Here is an 11,010-nt window from a genome sequence, read left to right on the forward strand (position 1 = left end):
GGACCCTGGCCCACACTCTGTCAGGCACGTGGGGCGCCCCCGCCCGTTACCTCTCAGGATGGGGCAGATCTTCCAGACGCCTGCAGCCCCCTCTCTGTTGAACTGCCCAAGGGCCAGCTCCATGTAGAACAGCGGCACGCCGGCGACGACCATGAAGAACAGGTAGGGGACCAGGAAGGCGCCTGGGGACGCGACAGCACACTCAGCCCGGACTCGAGGACGCGCCAGCCCGGCGTCATCCCAGCAAGTGCGCCGCCGTCCGCGCGCGTCCCGGCACGACCGCTGTAACCCTTCTTCGAAGCTCCGCGCAGGCTGGGGGCTGGGCCTCCTGCGTCTGTGCCTGGCTCCCGCTGTCACCGCACCCTGACACACCCCTCTGGGGACCGCGGTCACCCCCTGTCCGCAGGTACCCGCAGGCCCCGAGAGCAGAGCGGACCAGCCCAGCCCGGGGCGGCTCTGCTCCTCACTGCTGTCTGCTCTCCGCCTGCCCAGCCCTGGGTCCCCTCTCTCTCCCCCAGGGGGATGTCTGTCCTCGTGAGCCGTGCATCCTTGGGGTCCAACGCAGCCTGGCCCCCAGGACGCCAGCCTGCCTCCGTCGGGGCTGCAGCAGAGCTCTCTGCTGGCAGGTGCGGCCCCCGGCTGGGGTCTCTCCAGGCTACGGCACTGAGCACAGAGATCGGGGCCCCACCAGCTCAGCCGTCTTCAGCCGATTCGCTCTGCCTCATGGGAGGTTGGTTCTGCCATGGCTCTTCCGGTGTTTTGCCGGCGGGGGAGGCAGGGAGACCCCACAGGGCTGCCTGTCTTGGGTCGACTTCTGTACCTGCTCAGAAATGCCCAGCTGCTCATGGGCAGGCCCTCCCCAAGGAAGTTTCCCGAAGCCCCGAATGCGGGGCATGGAGTGACCCCGATGGGGTGGCAGCGTCTAGGAGACTCACAGGAAACGAGCACCAATCTAACTGGCTTCTCAACTTGGACTCTGGGGGGGTGACCTGGGCCCATTTCTTAGTTTTCTGCCTTGAATGCAGATGGAGCAGTTCTAGGGCTGGCTGTGCAGGGGAGGCGGGGCCGGGGAGGGGCGGAGACACATTCCCTGGACATCCTGGGGCTCCAAGCACAGGGGCTGCCGCACACTTTGTGAGCACTGGGCAGGCTGGTCAAAGAAACTGTTCTCCAGGCCTTGGAGAATTTTCTTTTCCAAAGTGAAGGCCACTTTGGGAAGCAGAAGGCAGAGTCACGGTGCCTCCAGCCACGCCCCTGCTTTCCTGGCCTCGGCGTCCTCCCGGACAGAACCAGCAGGGTTGGAGACCATTCTGAGTGCTACCACGCAAGGTTCCGGGACGTCCATGCGCTCCGCTCCGCCGCGTCCCCCCGGAGCCCGGCCTCCAGCGCCCTCGGGGCCCCAGGCAGGAGGGCAGAAGGCAGGTGGACAGACTTACCCCCGCCGTTTTTGTAGCACAGGTATGGGACCCGCCAGACGTTGGCCAGGTCCACCGCGAAGCCGATCACGGAGAGGAGGAAGTCGGCCTTCTTGCTCCAGGTCTCCCGATCCTGGGCCTCCGTGGGGCTCTGCGGGGGGTTGAGGAGGGTGGAGTTCGTGAGCTGCACCCCGTTTTGCTCCTTGACCAGGACGAGTTCCACCGCCTTCGGGCCCGTGGCATTGGCCTCCTTGGCCGGAGCCACCACGGAAGACATGTGGGCCACAGAGCACCTGCCCTCACTCATGGCCTCCTGGACTCAGGAACCTGTACTTCCGCCCTCTGGGTCTTCAGCCAGCATGAAAGATAAACACACACAGGGATGCACAGGTTTAGCAGCCAGAAGTGTGGTGCACCGGGCAGCGTGGGCAGGGAGGGGTGGCTTTCCAGACGTTTCTGTGGGGGCAGAACACAAGCTGTCCCAGCACCTAAGGAGACAGAGCTGGGATGAGCAGATGACCTGCGCTCCTCGTGGGGCTGGGAGACAGGCCATGCCCTGCTCCCCCTCCCCTAGTCCATTCCATAACCTGCAGGGTGACATCGCCTCTAATGTGGTTTCAGTCATAACGCAAGAGGCTACCTCCACGCTCTCCCCTCTTCCGTCGTAATGTGACGATCTTCAAATGGCTTCCCACAACAGTGCACACGCGTTCTTTACACTCAGCAACCAAAGTCAGAGGCAAAATTTTAAAACCAGGGTCACCCACAGGAATTCAGAGTTTCAAAGTAGTGATTACAAAAGCCTCCTTCAAGGAACGGCTGCATGTCCACATCAACTGCGGGCCCTGGACGGCCCAGGCAGGGATGGGAGCTCACAGGACTAGTTTCCGCATGGAGCGCTTCATCTGGGAAATCACCTCCTAGTCACCTTCACGACACTCTGGGCAGTGCAATCAGGGAAGACGGAAGAAATCACACAGTCACGCCGGAGGGCGAGGTGGGCCCTCAAGGCTGTGGGCAGCTTCAAACATGACTTCTGGAGTCTGGATGTTTCAACTGCACACGCTCGCAGGTGTGCGCACGCACACACACACACACACACACTCTCTGAAGCAGAAGGCAGCAGGAGGCAGCGGAAACGGGGTGACTTTCCTCTGCATCCGAGTTTGAACAGAAACTCACAACACAACTCATCACAGCACGTTCCTGAGACGAATGAAAAGCACAGAAGGGACTTGGGGGAGGAGCAGAGGAACTGGCCTGCGGCAGCGTCCAGGGGCGCGGGCAGGGCTCGCGCAGACCCCAGCGGACTGCTCTGACGGCGGCCCTCGAGGGCGGGCCGGAGACCACCTGCTGGGGACTCCCGGCTCAGCATGTGGGGTGAGCCCACCTCAGGCCTGAAGCCACGGCCTCACAGGCCAGCTTTGGGTACAGAAAGCAAAACGTGCTGCTTGGGCAGCGTGGTTCTGAGCCCAGGACAGAAGCAGAGCTGCAGTCTGCCCTACAGCCAGCCTGGATGCCCAGAGCCTGCACACACCCCCACCTTCCTGGGCATCCTGCCCCATCTTAGACAGCAAAGACTAAGCCCTGCAAGAAGAAGCCACACTGAGAAAATCACCCGGGTTGGATCTGGGGGCCGCTTGCCCAAGTGGTCCCCACCAGGCACAGGTCTAGTTCAACAGGGAGCAAGCAGCCCCCAGTCTCACAGGGCCAGCTGGGCAGGGAAGCCAGGGCCAGCCGCCCCCTGCCCAGCGCCCTCTCCTAGCCTGGGGCAGGGCAGGGGCAGGGGACACCGGGACGCACACACAATCCCCGCGCCCCGTCTCAGGCTCACACCTCTCGGCCACCTCCCCTTCAGATGGGCAGCTGCCCTGTTGCAGAGCGCTATGCATCCCAACTGTCGGCTACTGTTACCTGTGGCCTCCCCCGCACCCCGCCCCGACAGTTCCTGCCCGGGACCCGCGCCCTCGGCCTCAGACTTCAGGGGACGCCGGTGCGCGGCGCGGGCCACGGGGGTGGCCCGGACTCACCTGCGCTCCCGGCCTCTGCGCCGCTGGAGACCCGCCACCCGGCGTCCGCCAAAGCTCCAGCTCCGGGCCCGCGGCGCTCAGGGCTCTTATCTTGTCGCCGGGACCCGCCCCGCCGGCCGACGGGGGCGCCCGCCCACCCTGGCTCCGCCTCCGGGCCGCCCCGGGTGGGCGGAGGGTGAGCGGGGCCGCGCCCCGGCACCCCGCCCCCGGGAACCCCTGCCGAGTCGGGGCTGCGGCGCCAGTCCCCCGCCCGCAGCGCGTTGTGCCAGCGCTCCTGGGGCCTGGGGCGCGTGGGACCCGGGACGCCTCTGGTCCCAGGCCTCGCAAGACCAAGTGTGAAAGTCGCTCAGTGTGTCCGACTCTTTGCGACCCCACGGACTATACAGTGCTTGGAATTCTTCAGACCAGAATACTGGAGTGGGTGGCCGTTCCCTTCTCCAGGAAGGGCTCTTTTCCGTGTCCTTCCCACCCCAGCTTGCACCCCAGAGCTGCCCCGAGCACCGGCATCTGCTTGGAGCTTGGGGCTCCCTCGGCCCACCCACTGCTCCGCCCCAGTGAAGCCCGGGAAGGGCAGTTGCGACGGGAAGGAGGTGCGCGGCGGGCGGGGATCGAGGCGGGTCTTGCCTCCCTCCGCTTCCTCTCCTCCATGCCACCTCCACCCTGACGCTGTACCCACCCCGCTCCCCAGACCAGTCGTCTGGAACTCTCTCGTCGGTTCCGTCGCCTCCTCCCCCCGCAGCCGCCCCTCCCGAGGTCTCTCTGGGGCTCTGGGGACATCTCCCTGACCAGGAGCTGGGGCGGCTTGGGAGCGGGGGTCCTGCCGCGACCCCGGCCTCGCCCTGGTGGGCAGTTTCAGACCCCGCCCGGTCTCCGTCCTCTCTCCTCCGGCTGTGCGCCCGGGCGGCAGCGAGGTACCCGATCCTCGTCTGGGTCCGGGCTGCGGAGACGCGCGTCCTTCTGTGGCCCGAGAGACGCCTGTGCAGGACCCAGGGTCCGAGCGTCGGGCAAGGAGCAAAGCGTCCGGACGCTTTGCCGACCTGGAGCGCGAATCGATTGGAACCAAAGGGCTTGAATCACACTCGCATTGGAAAACGATTTCCCTGGATGGCCGGAAACCACAGCGGTCAATACCCGCTCCCTGACCAGGCGGACTGGGATCTTTGCCGAGATGACCCCCCGCAAGACTGTACATTCGGGACGCAGAGGGATGCAGTTCCCAAGCCACCAAGCAGGCCCAGGACCCTCAGATGCAGGACGGTGTACAGGTAGGTGGCACCCTGGCTCTGCACGAGGAGGAGCCTGGATGGCAGCCCTCCCCCCCACTCCGTGTAAGCTTTGATTTTCCCACCTTGCGTCCCTTGCAGGGGGGCGTCCACACCGCGCTCTCTGCTCTGAGCCACATGCTTGGCAGTGTCCCTCTGCCAGGGCCTGCAGACCACCCTGGCTCCTCAATACCACCGTGCCCAGGGCTCCAGCTTTATTCCGGAGACCACACCTCCCTGCCTGTCTCACAGCCTCCCCACCAGGGGCTGGTACCTGGTGTCCGGCAGGAACCACCGTCCCAGGCAGGACTGGGGTCCAGGGAAGAGCCCAGCACCCAATGTCCCAGCCTCTCTGCTGCTGTAACAAAGATGTTTCAGGCTGGGTGGCTTACAAAGTCGAGTGCCCACAGGACAGAAGAGCCTAGAAGTGCTCTGGAGCCGCCTTTAAAAGAGCACTGGCCCTATTCCTGAGGGCTCAGCCCCCACCGGGGCCTCATCACCTGCCAGAGCCACCCTCCAGGACCATCCCGGGGCGGGGGTGAGGGCATCAGCATGGATTTGGGGACGTGCACGCAGGGAGGTGACAGGGATTTCACGAGATGGTGACGTGCCACCTTGAACCCGTGAGGACCAGCGGCCATCCCAGCAGGCTGTCTGCCCACAGACGCTCCACGTTGTGAGTTTCGAGAAAGAAGAGGCGTACTAGGTCGGGGCTCGATGCACGGTGTCATAGGAACACGGAGTGGAACCAGCCAGCTCAGACGTGTATGTCTGCAAGCACACACACCAGATGGAAAGGCCTGGGAAGGCAGGCGGTCCCCGCAGGGGCCAGCCATGGCCCGAGCCCACCCCAACGGGACTGCCGCCTCCGTGCCAGACAGACCCAGACAGGAGCGGCCCATCACGGCGTCACTAACCTGCACGAGGAGAAGGGTGCTGTGGGTATCCAGGGGTGCTGCCCCCCACCGGCCTCAAGATGAGGGACCCAGGGGTGCTGGAGAGCAGAGACCGAGGGAGCTGGACCCGTGGCCTGGCCGCAGAAGCCCGAGAAAGCCGGCTGCCTGACGCTGGTGCGCCTGCATCATCCTGGGCGGGGTTCCCCCCGGCCCGCACCTGTGCAGGTAGGACCTATGGGGTTCAGAGCTGATTAAACAGCCAGCCTTCACGGGCTTGGAATTCGGCCCAGGGTTTTTCTTCAGAGTGGCTGCTGCTGGCTCGGAGGCCTCCACAGGTGATGGTGAGTGAGTTCCGTCCTGCTGACCTCGAGCGGTCGCTCACTGTCCGCTGTGGACCAGCTGCAGCCGCAGGTCCGGGGCGGGGTTCGGGGGGAGCCGTGGCCGGGCCGCTGTCCCCACTGTGGCTCTGCCCCACTGGAGGTCGCCGCTGGGTGTGGCCCTGTCTCAGCACCCCGACTTCAGGGGGCTGCGAGCATGTCCCCCACAGCTGCCCCACCCACAAGAGGACGAAGGCCACGCGCTGACATCAGGGTCGTGCCTTTGAGGTTCCCGAGAGGCTGGAGCCCTGGTGGGTGCGTGTAGCATTCTATCTGAGCATCAGAAAGCCGCCTGCAGGGGAGGCTGGCGGAGTGGGGCGGGATGGAGCAGAGCAGGTCAGCAGTGCAGGGCGATCCACACAGGCCAGCAGGAGCCTGGCTGGAGGGACGTGTGTGTCCTCAAGCTCGGTAGGAAGAGCTGGAGGGCTCAGGAGTCACCACGCAGGTGACGGGGTTGTTCCGGCCGCCAGGGCTGACTCTGGAGCCAGAAGTCTGAGATCAAGGTCCCGGAGGGGCTGCGTCCTTCCGAGGGTTGAGGGGGAGTCTGGTCCAGACCCCTGCAGCTTCTGAGGGTTTGCTGGTGTCCCGGGCTTGTAGAAGCATCACCCCATTTCCGCTTGTGTTCTCACAAGGTATAATGTGTGCGTGTGCGTGTGTGCGTGTGTGTGTGCATGTGTGTGTGTGATGTTGGATCAGGGCTCCCCTAATGCCTCCTTTTACCTTGACAACCCCTGTAAAGAACTCATCTCCAATTAAGGCCACATTCTGAAGTCTTGGGGCTTAGAATTTTGACATCTGAATTTGGGGGCACAGTTCAACGCACAACAAAGAGGAACCTTACCAGGCCCTGGCGTGCTGCAGCCCATGGGGTTGCAAAGAGTCAGACACAGCTTAGCGACTGAACAAGAAGAAGAAGAAGCCCATTCTCCAGGGGAGCAGCTCAGAACTCGTCAGAGCCTCCTACGTTCCGTGGGGTTGCAAGAATCGGACTTGACTGAGCGACTAAGTGCACGCGCGCGCACACACACACACACACACACAGGGCGTGTGGTCCCGCAGCTCAGGCCAGGACGTGCAGACTTGGAGGCAGACAGAGCCGGTGCAGGAGAGCTGGCCTCTGGTGAGCCCATGTTCTCAGGGAAGAAAGGACTCTCGGGGGTGGTGCCTGTGGAGGGCAGAAGAGGATGCCCCCTCCCAGGGCGCTGGCAGGACCTGAGGGCCCTAGCCCAGGCCTCCTTCCCTCCAGCCTCGCTTTAGATGTGAGGGGCCAGCAGCTCTGTGGCCGCACCTTCCTTGCAGCCCGGAGCCCTTGGGTCATCTGTGCGTGGCTCCCCCACCCCTCCTGACCCTTTGCCCCAAGAGTCGGTGCCCATGGGGCTGGCAAGACTCTGGGTGCCCGCCTGAGGCCCGATCCCAGGTTCACGGGGTCGCAAGGCCTTCGTGAAGTGTCCTGGCCTCTGTCCGCCCCCCTGCTCACCAACCACCCTGACACGGTGCAAAGAGGACCCACAGAGCCACGGCTTCAGGCGCCGACCCTCAGGGCGCCGCGGGGTTCTCTGCTCAGCAGCCTTCCGCCCTCGGAGGCTCCCGGATGCCCAGGCCCACCTGCCCCTCGTGTGGGGACGGAGGGATGTGAGCAAAGAAGGAAGGGCCGCGCCGTAGCCCCCCACACCCCGGGCGCCCCCAGCAGGAGGCTGGGAGCCCAGGACCACGCTTCCCAAGGGCTCAAGGAGGCCCGGCTTGGAGTCTGCGGTGGAGAGCTGGCCGAGTGCATGCGGGCAGCTGCGGAGACCACACAGGAGGCTGGTGGGTGGGTACATGCCCGAGTTATTCCCAAGGTTGAGTGTTGAGGGGAGCCCGGAGCCAGTGGCTCCCCCAGAGGGCACCGTGGTCTAGAGCAGCATCCCCCCTCGCCCCGAGGGGGGCTGCCTGAACCCCAGCCGCACCTTGAGTGCAGAGCCGGGGCTCACCCTGAGAACCCGTCAGCTGGGCTGGGGAGACCTGGGTGGCAGCCTGCCTTCCTAACAACTTCACGGGGGATGAGCTGCGGCTGGTCCCCGGACCACACTCTGAGAAGCACAGACCTGGCTGGGCCCATGGGGTGTGGAAGGTTCTGGAAGACAGGGGTGCTGCATGGAGCCTCTGGCAGCCCTGCAGGGACTCAGTGCAGACCTTGGGGGGTTTTGGAGAATAACCAAACATTCTTGAGAAAACCGATGTTCTCCTTTGGGGTGAGTATGCTCCGAGCTGCAGCCCCGTCCGCAGGTGAGCTGAGCCCCGCCAGTTATAATGCTCGCCCACCTGTCCATCTCCTACAGAGACTCTCTGTGAGCTGAGGAACACGTGCCCCCTGCCCCCATCCATGGCACTCCCTTAGCCCATTCCTGGGCATCACGGGCACGTCCCACGACCATATGACCGCAGAAGCATATGGATACCACAGTGTACCGACCCTGCCATCAAAGCAGCTACACTCAGAAGGGAGGGGAATCTTCCTGGGGGGCAGACACCCCAGCAGGGCACCCTGAGCTGAGAAGTGGGGAGGCTCAGAGGTGCGGGCCTCAGTGATTCTTGCCCATTGGCTAGTGTATCGTGGAGATGTCACAGAAACTTGAGAAATTAATGATAAGAGCTTTACCTGCAGATGACATAATCACCTATGCAGACAATCTGAGTGAATGTAGAAGACAAATGCTAGCATTAACGAGGGAAGTTAGAAGGGCACCGGATGTACAAACATCAGCTGTGTTCCTGTGCGCCAGCAGCAAGCTACCGTAAAATAAAACTCATAGTAATTTCATTTAGAATAGGTTCCAAAACTGCCATGTGTGTGCAAGAGACAAATGTTGAAAACATTGCTGAAGAACTAAAAGGTTGAAGGAAGTGGAGAGACCAGGTCCATGATCTTAAGTCTTAGTGTCATGAAGATGCCAATGCTTCTCAAACTGAAATTCTAACTGGCTTTTTTGAAGACCTCAACCAGTTGGTTCCTAAATGTATAGGGACCCAGGATAGCCAAACACTGCTGGAAAAGACAAGATTGCAGGACACTCTGTGACCCCGCCTCCCACATAAAGCTGATCTTATTTTCTGTCATTATCTTGCCATTTGTGTCCTTGCTTTACGAACAGCTTTATTGGTGTTTAATCGATGAACCACAAACTGCACGGATGTGAAGAGCGCCGTCTAGGAGGTTTCTGTGGTCACAGAACACGCGCCCCGTGAGGGTAACATTCCTTGTGTTCAGACCCTCCTCGTGCCCCTGCAGAGCCTTCTCTATCCCGCCCCACCGGCCTGCGGCCTGTCTGCCAGCCACAGATCCCTTCATTCTTCCTAGAATTGTACGTTAGCGGCACCGTAACCGGCATATTCGAGCTGAATCTGTGCTGCTGCACTCATGTTCCCATCAGCGGAGAAGGCGATGGCACCCACTCCAGGACTCTTGCCTGGAAAACCCATGGATGGAGGGGCCTGGCGGGCTGCAGTCCATGGGGTCACTAGGAGTCGGACATGACTGAGCGACTTCACTTTATTTTTTCACGTATAGATAGAGCATCATCTATTCACCCCTTCACCGGTTGATGGACATTTGGATCTTAAAATAAACCCCCTGTGAACACTTGCACACAAGTCTCTGTGTGGACACGCGCTTCCACCTCTCTTGACTAAGAGCTTAGCTGTGGGATGGCTGGGCCATTTTGCTGATGTGCGCTTAACTGCTTTTTAAAACTAGTTGTTTTGCAGAGTGGTGATGCCATTTGCCATTTCCATGGGCAGTGTGTGTGAGCGTTTCTCTTGCTCTGTGTCCTTGTCAACACTTAGAATGGCCCCTTGATTTCAATGTTTACATGCTAGCCATTGTGGTAAGTGTGGTAGAATCTGGTGACAGATTAAATGGCGTTTCTCTGGTGACTGAAGTGTTCTGCAGTCCTCGTGTGTGCTTGGCATCCTCATCACTTCTGGTCAAGTGGCTGTTTAAATCTTCTGCACATTCGGGTTGTTTGTTATGTTATGAGAAAGTGTTAGTCGCTCAGTCGTGTCTGACTCTTTGTGACCTTATGGACTGTAGCCCGCCAGGCTCCTCCTGTGTCCATGGGATTCTCCAGACAGGAATACTGGAGTGGATAGCCATTCCTTTCTCCAGGGGAATCTTCCCAACTCAGGGATTGAACCTAGGTCTCCCGCATTGCAGACAGAATCTTTACCATCTGAGCCACCAGGGAAGCCCACTCATTGTGTTAGATTCTTACACAACTGTTGAGTTTTGAGAGTTCTTTGTATATTCTGGATACAACTCCTTCATCAGATAGACGACTTGCAAATATCTTTTGCAATCTTGGATTGTCTTTTCATTCTCTTAATTGAGTCTTCTGAAAAACAGAAGTTATTACTTTTGATGAAGCCCAACTTACCAGTTTTTTAAATGAATCCTGCTTTTAGTGCTGTATCTGCGAAATTTTTACTTCACCCAAGATCGCAAAAATTTTTCTCCTAAAGTTTTTCTCTAAGAGTTTTGAGTTTTAGGTTGCGCCTTGTGTGTGGGACCCATTTTACACTCCCATGGTGTAAGTGTAGGTCGGTTTCATTCCCTTGTCCTGTGGGTCACGCAGAGAGACATGCTGAGAACTTGGGGCACAGCCTTGTGGGCGGCCGCTGCGTCCCTGGGGTCCTGCTGACATGTGTCATTCACCGGGAAGCCCTCTAGTCAGCCGCACGCCTTAGGGTCACCACGTCCTCCCGGGAGCGACATCCTCATCATGCATGACCTCGCTTAGACCCGCTGACCAGCTGGGCTCTGAGACTGACGTCCACCGCACCTTCTCCTGATGGAGTTAGCACCGCTCTTTCCCTTCGGCCCGTTGTATCCGTGTGTGGTGTGCTTAGTGGTGTCGCCGGGTCAGGTCTCACTTTTACATCCTGTCTGACGGTTTCTGCAGGTTGCTCCCTGTGGTGCTGAAATGCCTGGGTTCAGTCCCCCAGGCACCGCACCGTGCCCTCCACCCCTCAGCGGCGTTTGCCGACCTGCAGGC

General features: G+C 60.8%; 1 protein-coding gene across 1 annotated transcript in view; it reads right to left on the reverse strand.

The window, feature by feature from the left end:
* Positions 1–3,513, reverse strand: part of SLC6A3 (solute carrier family 6 (neurotransmitter transporter), member 3) — a 29,175-nt gene extending 25,662 nt beyond the window's left edge. Inside the window, exons 1-3 of the mRNA XM_010857138.1 lie at positions 3,446–3,513; positions 1,437–1,763; positions 51–182 (exon numbers count right to left, since the gene is read on the reverse strand). Of these exons, the coding sequence (XP_010855440.1) occupies positions 51–182; positions 1,437–1,722 (418 nt within the window). The 5' untranslated portion in view covers positions 1,723–1,763; positions 3,446–3,513. The remainder of the gene's footprint in view (positions 1–50; positions 183–1,436; positions 1,764–3,445) is intronic.
* Positions 3,514–11,010: the final 7,497 nt, after the last annotated feature.

The sequence above is a fragment of the Bison bison genome, unplaced genomic scaffold (assembly GCF_000754665.1).
Source record: "Bison bison bison isolate TAMUID 2011002044 unplaced genomic scaffold, Bison_UMD1.0 scf7180017864377, whole genome shotgun sequence".
In the NCBI taxonomy this organism is placed as follows: domain Eukaryota; kingdom Metazoa; phylum Chordata; class Mammalia; order Artiodactyla; family Bovidae; genus Bison; species Bison bison.